Source organism: Rhopilema esculentum, chromosome 18, assembly GCF_057945365.1.
Source record: "Rhopilema esculentum isolate cy_ngs chromosome 18, ASM5794536v1, whole genome shotgun sequence".
In the NCBI taxonomy this organism is placed as follows: domain Eukaryota; kingdom Metazoa; phylum Cnidaria; class Scyphozoa; order Rhizostomeae; family Rhizostomatidae; genus Rhopilema; species Rhopilema esculentum.
In genome coordinates this window covers 2453721-2477574 of record NC_142832.1, presented here as the reverse complement: position 1 = coordinate 2477574, position 23854 = coordinate 2453721, and the positions used below count along the sequence as shown (strand labels likewise).

The following is a 23854-nucleotide window of genomic DNA, read 5'->3' as shown; positions in this document are numbered from 1 at the left end:
GGGGGGGACAAAGCAAGAAAATTTAGGCCACGCCCTTATGACTAGCTTTTATTCGAGTAAAGGCAGATTGAAAATCATAGGATCGCGTACATCACAGAAATTTGGCATCGAATTTAGACGAAATGCAAAATTTATCGTTGCTCAATACAGGAAGAACTGGATAACATGGCTCATTTTTCTTGAAGGATAATTTTCCCATTGGGTTGTAATTTCTAAAAAGGACAACGGCTATTTGAACGTAATTGTTTTTATTTGGAAAATGCTAACCCCACCCACAATCAAAAATGAAAAAAGGGTTAAAGGAAAGGAATCAATGTTTATCTTTTCCAAATCTTGGTTAACACGTGCTCCTGACACTCTTGCTCTTTCTTTATCATTTTAGGCCTCCCTCTCATTCAAAGTCCTTCCATACTCTTCCATGCACTTACTTGGAATTGTCTGTCTTTCTTAGTCTTCACAGGTTTTCCATGATCTTCCTTGGCTCTTGCTGATCATTGTAGACTTTCAAGCACTTCCCTAGTCTTCCCTAGTCTTTCCTTGTCTTCTTTAGTCTTCCCTAGCCTTCTCTAGTCTTCTTTAGTCTTCCCTAGTCTTCTTTAGTCTTCCCTAGTCTTCCCTAGTCTTCCCTAGTCTTCCCTAGTCTTTCCTAGTCTTCCCTAGTCTTTCCTAGTCTTCCCTAGTCTTTCCTAGTCTTTCCTAGTCTTCCCTAGTCTTTCCTAGTCTTTCCTAGTCTTCCCTAGTCTTTCCTAGTCTTCCCTAGTCTTCCCTAGTCTTTCCTAGTCTTCCCTAGTCTTTCCTAGTCTTCCCTAGTCTTCTTTAGTCTTCCCTAGTCTTCCCTAGTCTTCCCTAGTCTTCCCTAGTCTTTCCTAGTCTTCCCTAGTCTTTCCTAGACTTTCCTAGTCTTCCCTAGTCTTTCCTAGTCTTCCCTAGTCTTCCCTAGTCTTTCCTAGTCTTCCCTAGTCTTCCCTAGTCTTTCCTTGTTTTTCCTAGTCTTCCATGATCTTCCTTTGTTCTTGCTGAACTTCTTAGTCTGCCTTGTTCGTCGATGGCCTTCACTGATATTCTCTGGTCTTCCCTGGTCTTCCTTGGTCTTCCCTGATCTTCCCTGGTCTTCCCTGGTCTTCCTTGGTCTTCCTTGGTCTTGCCTGGTCTTCCCTGGTATTTCCTGGTTTTTTCTGATCTTCCATTGTCTTCCATAGTCTTCCAAGATATCGCTTCTTGTTTTTTCGTTTTCTCTTTTCATCTTATATTTTTCATGATCTTCCTTGATTCTTGTTATCTTCGCAGTTTTCCAGATCTTCGCTTATCTTGCTTTGACTTCCCCTGACTTCTCTGGTTTCCCTGAACTTCCATGGTTTCCCTGATCTTCCTTGGTCGCCTCTGTTCTTTATCGGTGCTTCCTGAGCTTTGTAATGTTTTCTGGTCTTTGTTGGCTTTCTTAGTCTTTTCTGGTCATCCCAGGTCTTTTATCATCCCATGTCATCCCATTATTTATATATTTCATTTTTTGACTAGATATATTAGCTAGAAGAGGAAGGCATATATTTGCCAATCGTGAAAACCAATGTCGCTTGCAGCCATTGACGGCACCTATGTCAAATAATAAACCCTTCATATTTTTGTAGATCTGCTAGAGAGATTAGATTTCAATGTCCTCGGCTAATTGGATCTGTCATGTCATAAGAAAACATTTTTTCTTTTTTCCCAACACGAACAAGCTTATCTCTAGGAACAAACAGGTTTTGAAGAACAGGATCTAAGATATTAAATTCACGTTTATAAACTAACAAAGAACAACAAGTTAAGAATTTTTCGTACGAAAACAATGTATCATCTTTTTCCTTTAACCTAGTAAAGATAAGATTGTGTTTTTATCTCAACTGGGCTTTGAAGTCACCTTCACCACCGGTATGGTTATTCGATCCTTATCAGTTCGCTTTCTGGATCGACTAAAAAATGAATGCAGTCTATGGCGGTCTAATGACAAAAGTAAGAATCAAAGTTAAAAAATTATCCTGTTAAGGTTAGTTTTTGGTCTTGTGTGCTCGACGTGATAGCTTTCTAAAGCATTTGTTATAAAGACAGGTCTAGATGAAGACAAAGAATGACTTCGTCATCATCTGACTTTTTCTCATTATGACTCATTCAATTTAGCACAGGGCCATTTGTGTAGAGTTTTTATGTCAAGACTTACGTAAAACAAGATTATTTTTGCATCCTTTTTTCTAACAATCATATAAACAACTTACTGTGCGTTTTGCTTAAATTTTTCTTTGTCGCTTTAACTGGAATAATGACATCAAAGTTTATACACACTAAGTTTTATCAACGAAGGTTCTGTTTTTAAACAATCTACGGTATATCACGAAATAATGTTATAAGAAAGAAATATAGGAATTCGATGAAGCTTTTCACTTTAAGAAGCATAAGAATTCGTGGCTAGTTGTCCAAATGAAATTGTTTTAGCTTTTTAAAGGAAAAAAGGAATGAATCCATTTGGCGAATGCTGATTAGATGGTCTCTGTGAATATCTGTTGGAGAATGGCATTACCATCTGACATGACTTTTAACACAGAGTCGAGGAAAGTGTTCTTCCCTCCTACGGACCATTTCGCCAAGGTTCGAAAACCTTCCTCAGAAAATAAAGAGAAAAAGGCTGGTTCTTGTGTTGAAATTAGTTTGTTTGAATTCAATTGGGCCTTCCTCACGGTTTTCGACCTTTTGACTGCTATGTTTTCGGGGCTGTGTTTCATCCCTTCTTGCCAGTTCTACATCTGTGTGTGAGGATGGCTCAGTGGTTACGCTTGCGGACTACAAATAAAAGGGGCAAGTTTCCGAGTCCCTATCAAACTGCACTTAGAGTTAGGAGTGTTGCTAGCTCTCCGTTATTCCAGGTGTAGGAATAAAAGTTGTTCTCACATCGAGAGGAAGGACCTGGGCACTGGAAGGAAGTTGGCAGGAAATACAAATACCTTAAAACCATTGCAGATTTTTGTCAGAAGTTGCAAGAAACATGAAATTCTGCATTCAACGAAAATTCTGCATTACAAGTATCGCAATTAAATCTCTTGAAAAACTTAAAGGCAATCTGTCACGACGTTGATTGATTATAAGAACAAAGGGATTTTTTATTGTTTCCAGTCCCCCTTTAATTTATCGCATTGTAAAAAATAAGGCGGGGCGCTGGAATCGTGTTTAGGCTATTGTTCCAGTTATTGTTCTCTTTATCCAATCCACAACGAGACAGATTGCCTTTAACGTTGGGATATCACGTGTAATTGTTGAGGATTTATTGTTGCTGTGTCTAGAGAGGGGTAGAAATGATCCCAGGAAGTCCCTGTTGAATCGACCTAGCAGTGTAATAATGTTGAAACTGAAGCATGGTTATATTTCCGTAAAACAGAAATGTAAAATGAAGTGGGAGAATTGGCTTGAAGTGGATCTGGCTACATTTTTTATCTCGGCTATACCTATACCTTTGCCAAATGAAATTTCCCTCGCCACATAGCAAATCTTTTCCAAAATGTTCATATCCATTGGTCTTTTACCAATGAAGGTCGAGTGACCCAGTATCCTTTTAAGATTTCGCAAAGAATGAAACCTTAAATAAAAGGGTATTGTCTTTAATGCCTTGACCGAAGCGACTTTGAATGTTTTGTAATGTGTCAATGGGGGATCACATTTTTTGAGTGACAGCTCTTATCTTAACGCTAGAAAATTTGCCACCTCTGTTGCAAGGAAATAAATATGGTATATTTATGGTGTCGTTTTCTGTTTCTCACTCGGGGTATTGCAATGTTTCCTGTTTTATTATTCCATTTCTATATTGTAGTAACGAAAATCCTTGTTGAGTCGTCGAGATTTATGTTACAGTTGGCTTGTAATTATTTTGAAATTGCAAGTCCAACGCTTAGCAAATATAAAATTTGATGAAAATCGATAACAAATTGTTTCTTTTTAATCTGTCAATTATCCTGGGTACCAGAGTCACTCTATATAAACTAATACTCTTATTTCATATAGAATGAATCTGGTGTACAGGGTATCTGTCAAAAGACTTTGTAGATTAGCTATCAGTGCCAAAGCCATTAATTCAGCAAGGGAGGGAGGGGGGCTATGTGTGATTCTTATAAAGAAGGGCATTGGCTTGTTGTATCAAAAACAGACAGCTCCTTAGGGATGGAGGAACAATTTATCCACCCCTTAATTTGAATGTTAATAAGAAAACCTAGACTCGATTTGCCGTTATGTGAACAACGTGAGAACATGTTCAGTCTCAGTTGGAAAATTTGAAGAAAAATCTTTTTTTAAAATTTTGCCTGATATTAACTAAACAGAGGATATTTATTAAGCTGATCAATCGTGCTACCATGTCAGTGAGGCCTGTTGTTTAGTGGTCTTAAAAGCATTTTATTGTATGTAAATGTGGAAAAATCCATGCTGAGAGAAAAAGCAACATTAAGCAAGATTATCCAAAACGCTCGGGCCTCAAATGTTCCCAAATATAAGACTATCGAGCCTCGGCGAAATCATCTGACCCGTATAAGAAAGAGGATACCGTCCATGAAACGAATACACCCTTCGGCGCTTCTATATTATTTGAGAATAGTGAATTAATTTGTCAATAACTATAGAAAAAATAACCAATCCGGTGAAAAAAGAAATTAAGTCTTTAATGTTAGTGAAAATGATGAAATATGAAAGCTAAGTACTAATGTTAATGTAATAAAACATTGAACTTAATAAGACGATTTAAATAGAACTAAAACATTAATGTAATAAAAGATTGAACTTAATAAGATGATTTAAATAGAACTAAAACACTCATTGCTTGAGTATTCATGTTCGCTATCTTTAATCGTGTTAGAAGTCAGAAGTTTGCAAATTAAATTTCTATTCTTGAAAGATTAAGTTTCCAGGGCCTGATTGAAGAGTTTTTCATCTCAATGTCAACTAAAAGGTTTTGGCTCTGAAAAATCTGTCTTCCAAAACCAGGTGCCTCGAACTTTTGGAAAATGAATGACTTCCAAGGCTCCAAATTGTATTATTGATACTTTCTGTGAAGAGACATTTCTTAATTGGCATCAATATATTGGCATCCAAATGTTGCAGAACTCGACTTTAAAAGGCACATCCCTTGTAGCTAGGTTTTGCAAAAGGCGATAATTATTGAAACTAAACGCCGCAAGAAGGTCTTGCCAGAACGTAATCAACACTTGTTAATCGCCGAGGGTTCCTTTGTGAGTTGTTACAAAGATGTAAGAGATATTTAGATCTTTATTCTTGAAACCCCTAACGCTTAGCTTGAGTGCAGACTCTTTGGTTACATGAATAGGAGGACAATCAAATTAGCCTATTGCTGAAGTACTACTATTTCACGTTTGAGAAATTCAGAGTCTCAATCATGGTCTCAATTCATACTATTATCGTCAAAAGTTTATTTGTCCTAGAGTTTATTTAGGCCCCGATACAACCAACAATGGAGTTTATGATTACCTATGCAGGTGATGTCAGAAAATTCACCTGCAATCTTTCTCTTTTTGTTTGAATTTGACTTTAGAAAAGCACTATTTGTCTGGGACTCATCTTTGTGTTTAGAGCAAAAGTCTGTGACAAAAGTTGTGCCCAATTGTATGATTGTAAAGACACGAAAATAGAATACTCTAGCAAATTTTCTAAGCATATCAAAGCTGCCTCTAAATTTGTTCTCATCCATTGTACTACATTGGTTCAATGCATTAATATGATTTTACGGTATCATTGCTGTTTCCAAGTTCAGTAACATTTAAATAAAGGAAAAGGCATAATTTCGCAAGGGTTAGAACATTTTTCAAGACACAACAAATGTCCTTTCCCTCAAAATCTCAACATTTCACACATTCCATACTTTCATTTCGAACTGCACGTTCATTTTGTTAAGGCTAAATTTCCCTCCTAAAATTGTCAATATTTTTCCAAAATGGTGCCCATAATTCTGCATGATTCTTCGAATAGCACTTTTCAGAAAAGAAAAACCCCCCTCCCCCCCCCCCCCCCCCCCCGAAGCAACGCCTTCATAAAGCCTTGGCAATCCTCCAATTCTAGAAAGTTTTTAATCTCCTTTCAAATGTTAAATAATATCTGATCCCCCGCAAATTCTAAATAATATCCAACCGCCAGTTTTTAAAAGCATTTCCTAATTATCATAGTATTTTTACATCATTTTTAAAGCTTTGATCTTTGAACTGCTGTCTGACAGTATTTATATTAAGATTTTCAACCTACGCATTTAAGAGGGTGTTCATTTGAACTACTTAGGTTATTGTTACAAAAAAGGCTTACTCAATACTAGCTTATTTTTGATACACTTCTACAAGGTTTATTATAAGGATTTCGCAAGCACTGAAGCAGGTCCTTAAAAAATCTAAAAGGATGCGCAGCTAGGTACTGTTTTCGACAGTGGTTTGAGCATTGAAATTAATCGTTAATGATAATTAACAGTATATCTTTAGCTCAGACAAATAATTAATATTTCAGTAGTTTACTATTGATTCACAACACATGGGCTGATTGGTGTCAGTACCTAATTAACGGAAAAAAGCAGGTTGTTTTGAAGTTTCAACATGTCCTCAATGCTGGAGTTGTTATTTGTTCCTGAGCCTTCTGCAAGCAAAAATTTCCTTATAAGGAGTGGTGGCAGCGAGCAAGGAGCATGAGGTCTCGAAAACCTTGAATTTTTTAATAATTAAGCCAAAGCTTTCAACTGCTCGATAAGCTAGTTTTCGATAGGGGACCTTATTTCTGACTAAAAAATTCTCAATTTCGTTTGATAAGGCCTAAACATGATCAGCTCCTTCCCTTAGGACATTCGTCATAGGCCCTTTCTCATCTTGCGTGCGTGTTTTCACTCTTAATCAGTCCATCTTTTTCTTTATATGTGCAAAAATTGTAATTCTACTTTATCTGAGGCAACTGATATGGAAATTGTGTAAAGTGCTACCTCATATAAATTGCAAACGCTTGGATAACCCTTTTTTGGTTATAGAATTAATGGTGTTCATATAGGACTGGTCATAAGACATCTACAGCAGACTGGTGCTCACATAAGCAAAATGTTATAGGATTGCACCGTGTTTACATGATTCATATTTGACACAGTTTTTAGTTTTATATATAAATGTTTGAAACAATCTGGAAACTTGGTGTCAAATATTTCTTGAAAAGGTTTTTTTCATTAATGATAAGCACAAATACCGTAAATCCTCGAATTGTCCCCCCCCCCCTCGAAAAAGCCCCCCCCCCCTCTCGAATAAGCCCCCACCCTAAAACTACAAATTTCCAATAAGCCCCCCCCTCGAATGAGCTTCCACTGCTGCCGTATATTCTCGAATTGGACCCCTCAATTTGACAGATTTTGTCATCTGAGGTTGCCTATGGCATTTCATTGAATTACCACGACAAATTCGTACCTTTGTTAGTAATTAATTAAATGCTCATAAAGAAATTCCTACTAAAATTAACAAGGTCTTTTAATAATGTCTTCTTATTGTCTAACCTGTAAAATTGGTTTTGTAAAAGGAGAGGAACTAGAATTTTGGGCGGTGAAATTTGCACAAATGTGCACTCCAAGTTCTACCTTATATAATGTTTTATTAAAATATGTTATGTTATGTTATGTTATGTTATGTTATGTTATGTTATGTTATGTTATGTTATGTTATGTTATGTTATGTTATGTTATGTTATGTTATGTTATGTTATGTTATGTTATGTTATGTTATGTTATGTTATGTTATTTAATTGAATACCCTTGTGCTTTTTGCCACTGGATCTTTGAGCTTTTTTAATTCTTCCCATTTTATACCTTCTCTTGCAACAAAGCCAATATTTAGATTTTAGATTATTTTAAAGAATTAGGTCAAAAACTCAATTACTTCAATTAGTTACCTTATGATTTTATCTCCAAACAGTTGTGCTCCTTTTTTACACAGCAGAGTTTTGAGCCTGTTCTGTCTGGTAAACATTTGTTGAACAGTTCTTTTTTTGGTTCCTTATGTTTAAACAGGCGTGTCCAGCATTTTCATTTATGGAAGTTTAGAGTTGATAAAAAGTAGGCGCACCAGTGAGTCTGGTACCAAGGTTATTAAGCATGTTCTTCGAAGCTTTGCCTTTCAGGTACTCTAACAGATGAATCGAAACATGTCATTGTGAAGTAAAACCATAGATAAGGTAAAACCATTTACTATGTTAAAACTAGCACAATGTCGTTGTCGAGTAGTCTTGTCAGTATGAATAAAATAGCCTCAGGAGAATTATATACCTTCAACTGACAAATGTCATTGGGACATGCGTACTCTCCCTCTCCCCTCCCCTATTCTCCCCCTCCTCTCCCTTCCTCTCCCTTCCTCTCCCTTCCTCTCCCTTCCTCTCCCTTCCTCTCCCTTCCTCTCCCTTCCTCTCCCTTCCTCTCCCTTTCTCTCCCCTCATCCTCCCTCCTCCTTCCTTTTCTCCCTCCTCTCCATCCCTCCGACAAGATAATATCATGCCTAATTTTAAAGAAAATTTGTCACTACATATTTTAATGAAAATAGGTGATTTTTAGGCGGGACCCTTTAGAAATCTTCGCAGACCACACCCTTTACTTAAGTAGCTAGAAGGACAATCCATTAATGATTTTTATATCACGATCGATATCTCATCTAAGGCAATTGAAGATACAAGAGGTCGACCGATCAAACTATTGACAAATCGTTCATGACAATTGTAATTGTAACGTTCATTTTCTGCATTTTACTTTTTTTCTTCAGTTTCTTCAGGGATACGTTCGAAAATAATTTTTGCTTGAAAGAATCCGATGGAAATTTCGGCTAATCTTTACAGAATTGAAATTAGATATACAATTCGCAAGCAGTTTTGATTTTTGTCATACATTTTTTGTTTTATTTTTTAGTACTGGCTAATATTATATCAGGAATGTTAGAGGGCACAAAGAAGTTATAAATGCCCCTGGAAAATGCGAATCCTCTGTAAGCGAAACGAGCAAAAAAAAATTGGCAAACACGCCCAAAATAAATTTTAGAATGAGTTCTTGCAGTCAAAATAGTTTGGTATTTTTTACTTCTGTTTACGTTTGATTAACTCAATTATTTAAATCTATTTTTTACTTTATGATGTTCCTTACATCTTGAGGCCATAAGGAATTCGATCACACATTTCCCCGCTCTTTGTGACCCTGGAAACTAGATATGTCTTGGATGGGCTTTGAAAAGTTTAATTATGCCAACTATCGGATGAAAGCCCGAATTTTCCGACGAGATTGCTAAATGGGAGAGGCCTGAACTGAGCCCCCACATCCCCTTGATTTCCGCCACTGGGATTTTAAAAATTCAAGGGGACACATTTCGTCTACAAGGCATCAATAGTTTTCAAAGGATTCCATTAGTTTTCAACATCTATAGTATCTGCACCAGTAGCGGCGCCACGGGGGGGACTGGGGGGACACGTCCCCCCCCCAGTTCTCAGCAGAACCGATTTTGTATTTCGTCCAAATTTAATGAGAAAATGTTGGGGTAGGGGTAATATTTTGACACCGTACTTTTTGTGATGTAATCCTATGATTTTAAAACTGCCAATTTTCAAACAAAAGTTAGTCTTAGGCGTTCTGTTATACAACTAGTTTTGTCTGTCGTGCATCGTGTTTGTGGTTCGTTATTGTTAATGAGAATTTCTTCCGATGTTTGCGTCAGTCATTTTGTTTGTCATCGTGCCATCTCTATTTTAGTTGTTATTAGTCCATTTGCCGTTAATTTGTGTCATAAGGGTTTTATGTGCGTCACTCGTGTTGTTAAAAGCGTATGTTCTTTGAGTGCAAGTCCAGTCGAGTCGAAGTTTTCGTTGAATAAAGTCGTCATTTTGTAGTTGTTGGTTGCTGCTGATTATACGATCGCTATTGAAGAATCTTGGTTTTAAAAAAGAAAATACTTTATTTTACATTGGTGACCACGACGTGACAACTCGCGACCTTCATTTGGAGCTGAAAAAAATGATGTCGTTGGAGCAATCGAAAGATATTTTATTAGAGATCGTCACAGAAGTAATCGCTTATATGGCTGAAAAGATAAGGCTGGCTGAAGAAAAAGCAAGAAACCCCTTCGCCAACCGCACAAACGTATACAGAGGGGAGGACGGACGGCCTATTTGTTACAGCTGCTTACGAATAGGCCACGTTTCAAAATACTGCTGGGACAGGCGATATGCCCAGGCTAGTGACGTCAAAGACAGTATCAAGTTTGGGATCCCGCAGTATGTATCAAATTTTCAGAACGCACTAGATGGACTGGAAGCCAAAATGAAGGACTTGAGGGAATTAAATCGACAACTCAAGGATTGGACAATGCCCTACCAGTTTGATGTTGTTCCATCAGTGCCTAATCATTCTTATGAAACGCAAGGGCAGAATCAGATGGAATCTTACGAGCACGTTTCTTCGCTTGGAAAAGAGATTTGTCATGAAAGACAACAAATGGCTGATAAAAGGGAATCCCTCCAAGAGAAACACAAACTTGATTGGAAACATGGACATTTGAAAAGAGACTACGGAGAACCGCTTAGAGATATTACATGAAGTAGCTGTATTGTGAACTAACTTTATTTTAAATTTCTTGTTTTGTTTGTTGTTCTATTTGCATTTCTCTCTCTGAATAATTCAAGCCAGGAGGCTTGTCTTTGAAGGAGGGAGTAATGTTATACAACTAGTTTTGTCTGTCGTGCATCGTGTTTGTGGTTCGTTATTGTTAATGAGAATTTCTTCCGATGTTTGCGTCAGTCATTTTGTTTGTCATCGTGCCATCTCTATTTTAGTTGTTATTAGTCCATTTGCCGTTAATTTGTGTCATTAGGGTTTTATGTGCGTCACTCGTGTTGTTAAAAGCGTATGTTCTTTGAGTGCAAGTCCAGTCGAGTCGAAGTTTTCGTTGAATAAAGTCGTCATTTTGTAGTTGTTGGTTGCTGCTGATTATACGATCGCTATTGAAGAATCTTGGTTTTAAAAAAGAAAATACTTTATTTTACAGTTCCCTTCGGATAAAATTGGCGTTCCCTGTTGGTAAAAGGGCGTTTTCTGGTGGTTAAAAGGGCGTGGCTTAAATTCTTTTGGTTTGTCCCCCCCCCCCCCAGAGCTTAGTGGCTGGCGCCGCCATTGATCTGCACCATTTTCTGCCTTACTTCAAGACAAGAGCTTGATAAAAAAGGGCGCGGTAATAAAACTTTTCCACGGTAAAGGTCTCAGACTCTTCGAAACTGGAAATCTTGGCTATGCTGTTGGTTGCAGTTAACATCGTAACAACTTTTCTGAAACTGTCCATTCGAAATTCAGACACAGACAGAGAGAGAGTCATAGGTGGACAGCTGTGGCCCTATTGCTCGTAAAAGCCATCTGGTGCGTACGCAGTAAAATGTCGTTTTCACCTTCAAGTGGCTGAATTCTGCCTTCGTTATAAGTTAAACCCTGGTTTGTGTTTGGCTAGATGTCTAGGTGAACTCTTATGGCTACTTTTTAACCACGGGTGGGGTGTAGTGCTATGAAAAGAACAATGGGGGCTCTATGGAACCCTCTTGCCCACCTTGACGCCTCAAGGATCAGTGGGTCTGTCACGTTAAAACTTGACCTCGATTTGAAGTTGAACAATTTCTTGCCGAGATGTTGTGGAAACAAGTCCAACTTTTTCCTCGCAAGAAACTTTTTCAACAATCTGGCACACGCATTGTACAAATGAATGAGGTATCTTGAATAATGTTGCATATCGAAACTAGAGCAGAGCAAGAGAAATCGCAGAGCACCTTGTCAATTGCACAAAGAAGAGGAAACCTAGAGACACTGAGTCCCGAAGTTTTAGGCCTGATTTTGGAATGGCTGCCCGCAAAGACACTTCTGAATCTCAGCGAGACTTGCCAAAAATTGCACTCTGAATGTCTTGGGAACGGAGTATTGTGGAGAGAGCTTTTGAAGGTAACGATTGCATAGTTCTTTGTCAAATTAGATAAGTTTTGAGCAAAGGTTAGCATACATATCTCTTGCGTCGAGCTTGACGTAGTCTGATTTTTGCGAAGATACTATCAATTTTCATTCTTCTGAGAAACACGATAAAATCTATGTCAAATGCAGTTTTTAGATATAAAACGTACTTTGCACCTTATGTGGAACTGGCCACATTTGTAATTAAAAGACCGAAATTTTTAATGGAATTGATGACGTCGGGTGATTTTCGAGAGAAAAGTTGTGCTTCTTCTATTTATTTACAAAGGAAATGGGGGCAGTTAAATGCCATTTTTTGTCTCGATCCAAGAAGAGACAGCATTATTCAAGAGTTGTTGTATTATTCAAGGCGGAAGTCATAATATGTTTTGGCTTTTAATTTTTCTATTTGTTGATGATATCTTTAGCTTTATGACATTTGTGGGTGAAACCATTTTCAAATATGTAATCAGGCAACCTCCCATAGGTAAGCAACAATCAGCATGTGTTGTCACTTTGTGAATGATATAAGATATACTTTGTTCCTTCAATATCCTGATTAAGTGCTTTTCTGAAGTAAGTGAGATAAGCATGTTCATCACTTTTCATAATTAGTTAATTAAGATGTTTGCCTACCTTAGTTTTTAATATCTTAGTGGAATAAAATAATGCTCAATAAAACTAGGTTTTTCTATTGACTACTTATCTTTCCTGGTCACACTCCACTAGGCAACTGCAAATTTTGTAAATTTTCTCTACAAATTTCTGAAGCTGTTAGGACAAGTTTTAAAAGAATGCAGTTTATAGCACAAAAACATATCATATGTTAAAATGCTTTGGTATATAACTAAAATAATATGAAATGTTTTAAGAAAATGGTTCTAATTTGTTGCATTTGAGCAACTTTTATTGGTGTTTCAGTCTTGATCATGTGCTTCTTGGGTGCCCCATAGACAGGAGATCCATGCTCATAAACAATTTATGCACTTAGCTTCGTATGAATTGAAATTGAACGCAAGTAAACGTTTTTGTATTTAAAATTAATTGGTAAGTCTTTGCCACTCAAAGCCTATTTATATTGCTCTCTATTTATATGTGTCAACTTTGATCTCTTCACCAGTAAAATGTAAGCTCTTCTTTGCAAAATTTGTGAACAGATGTCACCAATTGTCTAGATAATTGTCCATTATCTGAATAGTGGCAGATGTGTCAAAAGCTTGTAAGTTATTGTGCAAAGAAATCATGCTTTGCAAGACTGTAGTATGAACCAGTTTAGAAAATTGCTTAATTTAGTTGCAGTAAATTGAAGTACAAGTAGAAATTTTATTGAATCAGTGGGCAAAGGAGTGATTTTATAATGAAAGAAAATATAAGTTTTGTAGTGTAGTGTAGTATTTCTATCTTCACCTTTTTTTAATTTTACACTCTTCACATAAAACCAAAACAAAAGCCGCTAATTGTTACTTAATTAGACACAAAAATGGATGGAAAGAGTTAAATGATGTGTTGAAGAAAGGAGGATAAATATAGCAAGATGACAAATGTTGATGTAGACCTAAACAAAGGTGGTGTAATGTGGTGTAAGAGAAATGGTATATGGCTTTGAAGAGAGCAAACATTTTAGTAAACTAAAGCTTTTCGTCTTACACTCTTCAGAGTTTAAATTGTCAAAAATAGATCAAAAACTCTAAGCTAGGAATGGTATAAGAATACAGGGCTATGGAAAAACAGTGGAAGTGAATGGAAATTGGTAGAAACAAGGATGTGTTATTATAACAAGTACAAAGAGGCCTTGTGAAGAATTTCTCAATAAACAATAGCAGCAAGTAGAAAAGAGTTTTTGTTATTTACAATAGGGGCTAAGCTTCCCCAACCCCGTCAGCAGTTTTACCTCTAGAAAGCAGAAGGATATTGAATGAAAATAGTAGTGTTTCATTAATAAAGTACTATTAAGTTTTCCAGCCAGTTATGGTACTCAGGCAACTTCCAGATAGGGCCTGAGGTTTTATAGTTCTGTCTTCCAACTGCATTGGCCAGGAGTGCATAGGCCAGGAGTCGTCAGCTTGGTTAAAATGACAAGCTTGGTGAAATTCCTTTTAACATTCCCCACCCCAACTTATTCTTCAGTTATACATTTTAAGATGTTTCTAATTTTGTTTGGTTTAATTTTGGTGCCTGCATAACTGGTAAAGTGCTAATTTATGTTGAAATATCAGCAGGAATGATAGAATTTACAATTAAGAACCGTCCCAAATTCAGATACCAGATTAGATACTTGAGTGCTCATATTTTGTGTCATCACAACAGGATGCACAATTGATGATGCTCTGTGTTAAAACCATTGCTCAAGCTTGTAAGGCACCAAATACGTTTCTTGATTAATGATGGGATAGTAAGTAGAGCTTTGAAGAGCCTGTCTTAGAGAACAATAAAAACTGTATTTTTGCTTGTTTTTAGGCTGACTTTCGCATCAGCTTGCTAGTCAGTGGACAATTTGACAGCTACCATGCAGTTTATCGCTTGATTTACAAATCACAGATTATATTCGAGGAAAGAAATCATGTCACATTTTCAGGGATGCTTCCTGATTGGATGTTTACATGGAGCACTCTTTGTTCTTATCCACCCAGTATGAAATTTTTTCTTTTGCCTATTGGAAGGGCAAAGAAAATTTGGGGTAAATTTATTTTGATTATTCTTTTAACCGTTGTCCAAAATTTAATTTTATTGTATTTCTTGCTTGTTATGTGCATTTGTATACTTTTTGCAAACATTCTTAGTTTGGTAGAATGTTTCCTGTGACATTACTGGGTTGGAAGAAAGTTTGCTCAGAATAATTTTAGTTGTGACAAATTGAAAAGATACATATTGCCAAAAGAGGTGAATGAAAGTTTATGGATTATGAAAATGGCTTTGAAAAAAGCAAACATTTTACAACATACTTAAAGCTTTTTCGTCTGACACTCCTCAGAGCATAAAACGTCAGAATAGGTTCCGAAAAACATGTTTGAAAAATATATACCCAGTTGTGGATCGAAATAGGCCAATCAGAAAAACGCAAGCACAAGACCGGTATAGTTGACCAATCAGTGCCGCGAGCCTAAAGAAAAATTACCAATGGAGTCCAAGAGAGAAAACGAACTCCTTTTGTCTACACAATGGCGGCTTTTTCGTTTATGGATTATCCTCAAAAAATCTGTCCTGTACTACCTGAAATTTACTATTTCAATTAATACCTTGTGATATTTAATCAGTTATTTCTTCATTATCTTAAGTTGTGTCCATTTCATGTTAAGGAAAGCATGTTGCTTGTGATTTATAGGACATTCATGATGAAAAAACTGACTTAGCTAGTTCTTTTAATTATTTCACAAACTCTTTGCACTAAGGAAGCCAGATGCTCAATTTCACTTCAATTGCAACAATAACTGGATTTCATATATTTGAAAACATCATCAGATAAATAAATAATCATTTAGTAGGTTGTCATCCAGCTAGCAAGCTGTGAGGTAGGTTTCTGAGCATCTTAGTGAGATAATCATGTTTCATTGTTGATGAAATTGACCTTTTGAAATATTCATTAGATTTTAAAATGATCATTATAGCGCTGAGACCTGATCTATTTAATTATGCTTCAAGGTCACTCTGTAGCGGCTACATTTATGGCTTTAAACAACAACAAAATTTTCTTGCAATACAAATAATTCTTAAATTCTTTCTTTTGTTACTCCAAATATAGTATCTAATGATAAAAAATTATGAAGATTAAATTGCTTGCGACAAGATATTTTTTTGTTTTCCCCATAGGCAGTATTTTCCTGTATCTTTATCTAATTTCCAATTAAAATCCAATTTCTAATTAATGTACCATGTTGCTTTTAATATCAGCAAAAACGTATTTGATCATAATGAGCTGAAATGAGTATAATAACTTACTTAAAAGGATTAGCTCATAATTAAAAAGTCTCATCTAATTAGAAAAGGATTTTGCAAGCAACAGTATTTTTGCAAATTTGTTCATGTTTTCTGAAATTAATTTTCTAAATTACTGCTTATTGTGGCGTAGCTGGGCCTTCCTAAATAGGAACAGGGGGGTCATCAATAGTAAAATTTACTGACAAAGGCATTCATGAAGAAAGATTTAGTTTTTTTCAACTACCAATAGAGGATTTAACAGACAAACTAAGAATTATCGAAGTAACTGAAGATTTACCAACCAATAGATTACACCGATCTTACCAACACAATATGTTGGTTGGACCTCAATACGTTTCTGCCAAATCTTGCCTTATTGAAGGTTAATTTTATTCTAACTTTAGTAACATCAAAGATTTACTAAAATGATTTTATCTATTTTATCTAATTCATTTGCTTCATTTAGGATTTTCAGACGAAGAATTGCCAAAAGGGGAATTGACAGGCGGGCGGCGCAATATTGCTTGGACGGAAGCTCATGAATCGGCAATTTTGAAATGGGGTTCAGAAGCTGCCTTTCAAGAACAGGTTTTAAAGAAACTTTTTCGTGGAATCAAAAAGGTTGAGTCAATTTTTCCAGAGGAAGCTCAAAGCAGAAGAAAACGGCTTTACAAGAATCTCCGACTTGGAGAGAAGTATGCGATGATGGAGGATGTGTTGGTAAAAAACAAAAGTACACCAACCTATTTAAGCTACTTCCAGCCACAGCTGATTGGAGAACACTATATCAGCGGTAAGGTCTTGTTCAAGATGATATTGATACTAGTTATTTGTAACATACAGGCATCAATCAGGGCCTGCGCCCTAGGGGAGGGGGCAGGGGGCCATGGCTTACCCACTTTTTTGCGAAATTAAATATTAAAATCAGCTCAAATTATTTAGATAGATAATCTGTGAATTACAACAAAAATGTTAAACCATGATATCTTGTATTTTACATGTATTTTACCAAAATATGGCATGATTTTCATAAGATTTTCAATAACTTTCCTCTTAGAACCTGTCACATGAGAAAAATGTTTTCAGCTGGACGAAAGTATTGCACTTAGTAATTCAACAAACATTTGACACAGAATACTATTTATGAATTCTGAATCTTGCTGGGTTTTGTAACCTTTTTGTGATTGGCAGTTTCAAGGGCACGTTTTCTGATGCTGTTATGACCAATATATAGTCTTTTTCTGTCTTTAAGAGTTTACTTAAACCGTTTTTTAGGTAATCTTGTTTCATAAAGGTGTGTGTGTATTAGTATAAGATAATTTCAACTGTAATTAACACCTGCAAATATGGTTTTTGTGAACAAAATTTCTACCAGCCGTAAACAATTCTCGGAATCTAGTTTCTAAGTTCCAATATTTTCGCAGCTCTGGTTGTGGTTATATCTTTTCCGACGTTTAGTATACAATCAGCGTTGGTTGAATGTACATTTATGCAGCTTCGATTGCTTTGTGCATGGAAAACGCTTCTTTTATTTCGTGCAAAAAGCAAACTCATTTGAATCTGTCCTCCTTTCGAGAAGTACAAAAATATTTGCTGCTTGTATACATTTACAATGTTCATCATTTCTTTATTCTTCTATTTCTGAAAATACAGGTAGACTACATCGCTTTGGACGAAAACAAGTGAGGGAATACATGAAATTTTCCAGGAGACTTTACGACGATGCTAAGTCAAAAATGGACGATTTTTCTGAAGCAAACCTTGTACAGTGTGTTCTTCTTACGTATGTTGATCTTGCGTTGAAAGTGGAAACCCAATTTGTGCGTTGGAAAGAATTTTTGGAGTACAGTCATAAGTTTGTTAATCGTCAGCAAAAGGTTTGGAAATGGCAAACAGAAAAAGGCTTATGTCACCAAGTTCAGTATAGGCCCACTGAAAAAGTGCAGGCGAAAAAGTCTTACCGGTAAGTGTCGCATGTTTTTAGGCCCTAGTGGGGTTAAGAGGCTTCTTGTTATGACGTAGTCATACTAATAATAATATATATAATATTTATACAGGTTAACTTTGTTCAGCAACAACGTGATGTGTCTATTGATGTGTCGTGATGTGATTAATAGAAAATCTGTCTAAAATATGCATGAATTAAAAGTAATAATAGTTATATGCATGATGAAGATAAATATTAAAAGTCAAAGTTAAAATATTTACAAAAACTCTTAAAGCTTAAAATTGCTTCATTCTTCATGTTGTCTGTTAGTTTATTAAAAAATGTTTGCTCTTTGAAAAGATTAGGCCTTAATGCCTGCTTCAGATTGTACTTAATTCTCTGTATTGGCATGAGTACACTTGCTATGGTTTACTCTCGTGGAATTATTCTGAAAAACGTGTGGCCATATGCCATTCAAACTTTTAAAACTTCAAGAGCCCACATTTTATTACATATACTGCTGACTTTCTCCAGCTTTATAATGTGCCTGTTGCCATTTATTACCTTTAGTGCAGATTCTAACGGTTGCGGCCGCGCGCGGGTCGTACAGATTCGATAAGAGTCGAGGTAGAGAAAGGTGAGATCAAAGAGAGAGATCGATGGAATTGGAGTTCGATTGCTGAGTCAAAATGCTTGTCAGTTGAGCTCATTATAAATAGTAAATAGTAAGCTTATGTAAACCATTCCTTATAAAGATTCCATAAAGTGTCGTGTTAAACAGCAGCACTTTGTGTACAACACATTTTTTCGGCGGTACAGAACTTGAAAATGGCTTTGAAAAAAGCAAACATTTTATAAAATATAAAAGCTTTTTGGCCTGACACTCCTCAGAGCATAAAATGTCAGAATATGGGTCCGAAAGAACACGTTGGAAAATATATACCCAGTTGTGGATCGAAATAGGCCAATCAGAAAAACTCAAGCACAAGATCGGTATGGTTGTCCAATCCGTGCCACGTGCCTAAAGAAAAATTACCACTGGAGTCCAAGAAAGAAACGAATTCCTCCTGTCTATACAATGGCGGCTTTTTTGTTGGTATGTAGATCGACTCCAAAACTGCTAGATGGAAAGACGACCGGCCTCTGCCAATTTTCTGAAACATGTCGTCATTATAGAGTTTTGCATAATCTGGGCTATCTAAAAGATTTTGACCGATGGCAGAATCACTTGTTTTAACAGTGTTTCTAGACCTACAAGATCGAGAAGGGGCCGATTCAAAAGCTGCCCCTCAAAGAGAACAGCCTCAAAGAGTTTGCTTTTTTCAAAGCAATTTACAACATTTTTTGATCTATCATATTAAGAATTTTGGTGAAGAAGGTGAAGAAGAAAGATCTATCATTTCAAATTTGACGCTAGGCTTATAAAATGTAATGACTATTCATCTCTACTTCATACCAATATTCTAAACCAACACTGGATATAAACCTTGACCATTGTAACATATTTTCCTATGGCGTCCAATGTGAGACATCAGTATTCACCGTATTTTTCTGTATATTTAGTATTATAATGTAGTATATATAGATGTAGTGTTATAATTGTATTGTTAGTTATATTTAGATACATGTCATATCCCAGGGGGCAGTCATTATATATTGCTCCTCCTGGGTCCTGTCCTTGTACTGTAGTTTAGTAGTTCGTACGTAGTGTTTTAGGTAATTTGTTATTGTAAGTTTTTATACCGATTAGAAAAAAATTTGTTATTGTAAGTTTTTATACCGATTAGAAAAAAAATGTGAAGACGTAGAATAAAAAGGAATTTTTACTTTTCAATGGTAGATGACGCGCTCCCCTGCCGCCCCTTGGTTCCTACCTAGCTGAAATATAATTTTCTTTTATAGGGAGTACATTCACACTGGAGATATGAGCAAATTCAGACTGTTGCGACGCCACTTTGAAGGCCTGGAGCGAATATCCGAATGGGTCGGAATGAACTGTTGGGTTTTAGATGTTCTTGACAACCCTGTTAAAGAAATCCTTATCGATAGGGACAACATAGAAGCACCGTTGCCAGGAAGCAATAACGACGCGAAGCATCTGCAAAGAAAAATAAAAGTTTACTTGCAATCTGGAAGGGAGCATGATTTCCGTATGGCTTTGTCGTCAATAGTAAACATAGCGAAAAATCGACTGCAGAGGTCAGCAAACTTAATTGAAGAGCTTGAAAGCATTATCAGGAATACAGATTCGAACCTTCTCGTCTCCGTGGAGACTGAAGTCTTTGTCAAAGACATTTACAAGGTAACGTCGGCACGTCTAGAGGACACGGATATGAAGAAGATGACAACATGTAATTCTCTACCCAGAAAGCTGAGAAAAAGAAGGCATTGCGGAGCTCGTGCTGCCAAAACAAAGAAGTGTGGCAAGGCGGGCACAGAATCGACCAGTGGAATATTGGCAGGCAGCTCGCAGACCGATTTCATATCTATTCCCCCGAAGCAAGCAAAGCTTTCAGTGCAAAACGAATGAAGATCCATTTCCAGTTAGTCAATACGGGAAAGTGATTTTCATACTGCCAAAACTTTGTGTTCATTGCTGCGAAATAAATATTCGTTCCTGTATGAAGCAGGTTTAAACGTTCTTATATGATTTCAAGATGCTGCTTCATGTTTACTACTACCGAATTCGTTCATTTGCAGGAATCACGGGAAGGAAACAGTATGGAAGTTGCCTTTATGATACCCTTTCGGCCTGTTTCTTATCGAATAATACGCACTTCAGATGTGCATTTAACTTTTGATATTTAGACAGCGTTTGACTTCTTATTCGGGTACTAACCCTTCCTATTTGCTCAAATTCGTTAGTTCCGTTAGAATCATCAATCTCCGTCGAAACAGCTTGTGAATAAAGTAGCATTTTCTTCACGATTTTAATATTCTTGAACCCTTGTAAGAGGGCATGTGAAGTTAACTTTGAGTATTTCGTCAGATCTGAGTATCAAGTCTACATACAGTCCAAATCTGGTGCTTTGACTGCCTGCTGATTCTATTTGTTTCTTTATTCGAATGAGAATTTTTCCTTGATTGTTATCCTTGTTATAGTCAAATTTGATGTTTCGAGCTTTCGATTACTCGAACAAATTTTGATTGTTCGTATTACTGGACGTTCAAGGCAGTAAAAATTATGTCAGATATATAGCTGTTGCTAAATCTTACAAAAGACTTAATGTTTTTAAATGAAAACCGCGCCTTTCATTTAGTATTTCTTTGATTTAGTGTATAGCTGTTAAGCTGTTAAGATTTAGTGTATTGCTGAGCTTGAGCTTAGCTTTTAGAAGATTGAGTAAAAAGGCAGAAGGGAAATCCCATTCATAAGAATTCAACCCTTTGCCAAGCCCATGTGCAAATGTATTCGAGGCAAACCAAGTTTGCCATCGGCAAGGAAGCTCACACAAGGCATATTTTTCAAATTGAAAATAGCGAAATATGAAACGAGAAACGAATAAGAAATACGAACACTTCTTCTCTGAAACGAGGATAACCAAACGACAATTTTTATCATCGCATCGAAGAAAGAACGAAGGGGCCACAGCGAGTTTTCCTTCTGCTCTTTTTCAATGATGCGATTTTGGTTCTACCTTCCTCTTTGATAGTCTCGCTATAAAGTCGATGCTTCAGTATATTTTTACAGAAGATTTAACATTGAAATTCGAATCTGAGTTGAGTTCTGTTTAATTCATAATTTTAAGATTCTAATACAATAATTAATGCAATACTTATACGTTAGTAGGTTATCTGTAATACGGAGTGATATTTTCATGTCCTGCAAAGGACTCCTTTGTTTTCATTCGGGGAAGAAAAGCTTTACATGACTGGGAAAATATTTAAAACAAATTATTTTTTACTTAAATATGCCACTTGCTTTGAAATGAAAAGTGCGATCGAATAAATTCGGAGTAAGGACTATGATAGCTCAAAATGTTAGTGATATGAATGCCAGTGTTCATGTCTAAAATTAAATATCTGTGAGATTATTTAAGAGGTTGGTGTATTAAGGAAGATTATTTTCTAGTAGCAGACATGTATACACATTTATTAGATGTTAAAGTAGAAATAGTAAGTAGCAGTTTAATTAAATGCACCGGTAATAAATGTCAAAACTGTGAGACATGCAAAATGAGAGGTCCACAGATTAAGATAGATGAATCCCGTTAGATCGTACCCCAAATAATACGGATTTTTACTAAGTTGAGCTGATTTTCAGTTCCTTTTGGATTTTCTTATTACATTCAAGTCACAAGTCATACCCCGGATAATACGGATTTTTACTAGGTCGGGCCGACTTTCAGTTCTTATTGGATTTTCTTATTACATTCAAGTCGCAAGTCGTACCCCGGTTATGTCAGACGCACTAAATCGGATAATTTCCTTGTACCCGTTGAAGGTCCGACTCCAATAGATTCAACTGTATTAAATTGACATATTTGGAAACTCTTGGTGTCCGTACATTCATGTGCAGTCAGTAACAATGAAAATATGAAATGTAAATGTTTGCAAGAACTGCTTAGGTCCTGCCCTTACTGGTGCGTTTTTGCTTTTAAGAAACTCCATTTTCGTCAAGTTTTTAGCATCTTAATTACAGATGCGTCCATGTTGCTTCTCCAAATGTCACCATTTTGAAACTATTTCCGATTATCTGAGTTTTTAAATGTATCAGTTTCCAATCTATGATGTAGACTCCAAGCCAAAACGGATACAAATGTACACTTTTTCCTATTTATGTACCAGTATGGGTGGGGAGTTGCTTCACTAGGTCCTGACGTAAATCGTTAGTTGATAGGTTTTCTTATAGTAGTTGATTAATGTATTCATCATCCAATAATTTTTATGTAAATAGCCTATATCTTAATGATTAATTCATATAACGTATGATTAATTGTTTTATTTTGCTAGATTTCGTTGTGTTATGTTTTGGCGTGGCTTGTAGATATTCAGAAACTATACCGTCCTCGCAGTCCTACATTCTTTGTGCAAATGGCATAATTTTTTAGAATGATGATTCGAGAAAATTCCTGTCGTTTTTCATCTTTTCTGTGACATTTCAATGGTTGCTAGTGGATGGAAAGCAATTGAGGATCACATTGCAAGTTGTCGATACCTTGGTACCATGGGTACCAGAAGGAGCTAAAAGGTCCGGAGCCCGTAAAAACCATGTTGTTATCGAAATTTTACAAGATCTTTTTAAAACGCAGAAAATTACTACTTTCAGCTTCTTATATGGTAGCCCTACCTGTAAGTTTTGAAACAGTCAAAAATGATGTCCACATGCATAAACGTAGAAACCGTGGGCGTGCTCCCCCATTTTTCAAAAACAGGTAAAGTACCTATTTGTAGCTCACAGAGGTACCCCTTTCTTGCCTACATGTGCCATGTTCCCTCCAAGTTGTGAAATGCTCCCTACTTCTATTTCAATATGTCCTTGATCCATGTGACAAAGAATCTATGTTTCTAAAAGGGTCTGAAGAGTGCGGCCACAAAAAATTCTTTGGAGCGTTTCCTGCAAACTCCCTTAGGCCTAAAATCGTGAATCACTTCAATGGCCTTGCGACATTCAGCAGTTTTTATCCATTTGCTGTTGCTTTGCTGTTAATCTTGGTGCCTTACTGCCTTCCCCTTTTTGAACGCAGGGTACTTCCCTGCTCTCATCGTATCTCATTTTGAAACATATGCAAATTTGATTTGTGAAGATTTTCAACTTCCTGAAAAGTTTGAAAATGATTATGTACTGGAGCCTTTTTCAGAATTCACTGCTCCAGTCTATACAAAATTTGTTCTGCTCTTGAAGATAATCATACGACGTCATCACAGAATAGCTGTGACGTCGTGCCTGAACTTGAAGCCGAGGCTTCAAGAACAGGAAGAAAAAGCGCGAAACTTTATTCAAACGTCTGCAGAAGATGGCTGCGCTGATACGGTCACAGAAGATTCCATATGAAAGTCCACAATACCGATGTGGTGCG

The 23854-nt window shown here is 36.5% G+C and overlaps 2 protein-coding genes across 2 annotated transcripts; one reads left to right on the top strand and one right to left on the bottom strand.

Annotated features, from left to right (window-relative positions):
- Positions 1–812: 812 nt before the first annotated feature.
- LOC148958062 (uncharacterized) lies at positions 813–1863 on the bottom strand. Its single transcript, XM_089113864.1, has one exon. The coding sequence runs from the start codon at positions 1241–1243 to the stop codon at positions 947–949; it is 297 nt and encodes a 98-aa protein (XP_088969990.1). The 5' UTR covers positions 1244–1863; the 3' UTR covers positions 813–946.
- Positions 1864–11633: 9770 nt separating this feature from the next.
- On the top strand, positions 11634–22788 carry LOC135680921 (uncharacterized). Its single transcript, XM_065195159.2, has 5 exons — positions 11634–11986; positions 14450–14669; positions 16374–16700; positions 17561–17870; positions 19737–22788. Exons 1-5 carry the CDS (start codon positions 11771–11773, stop codon positions 20362–20364), a joined length of 1701 nt encoding a protein of 566 aa, XP_065051231.1. The 5' UTR covers positions 11634–11770; the 3' UTR covers positions 20365–22788.
- Positions 22789–23854: the final 1066 nt, after the last annotated feature.

Excerpts from the sequence above, each read along its gene's own strand:
- LOC135680921 (XM_065195159.2), top strand. The coding sequence starts at position 11,771 with ATGTTGCATATCGAAACTAGAGCAGAGCAAGAGAAATCGCAGAGCACC. Across the intron at positions 14,670-16,373 it reads AAGGGCAAAGAAAATTTGGG|GATTTTCAGACGAAGAATTG; the intron begins GTAAATTTATTT and ends TGCTTCATTTAG. Across the intron at positions 16,701-17,560 it reads TGGAGAACACTATATCAGCG|GTAGACTACATCGCTTTGGA; the intron begins GTAAGGTCTTGT and ends CTGAAAATACAG.
- LOC148958062 (XM_089113864.1), bottom strand. The coding sequence starts at position 1,243 with ATGAAAAGAGAAAACGAAAAAACAAGAAGCGATATCTTGGAAGACTAT.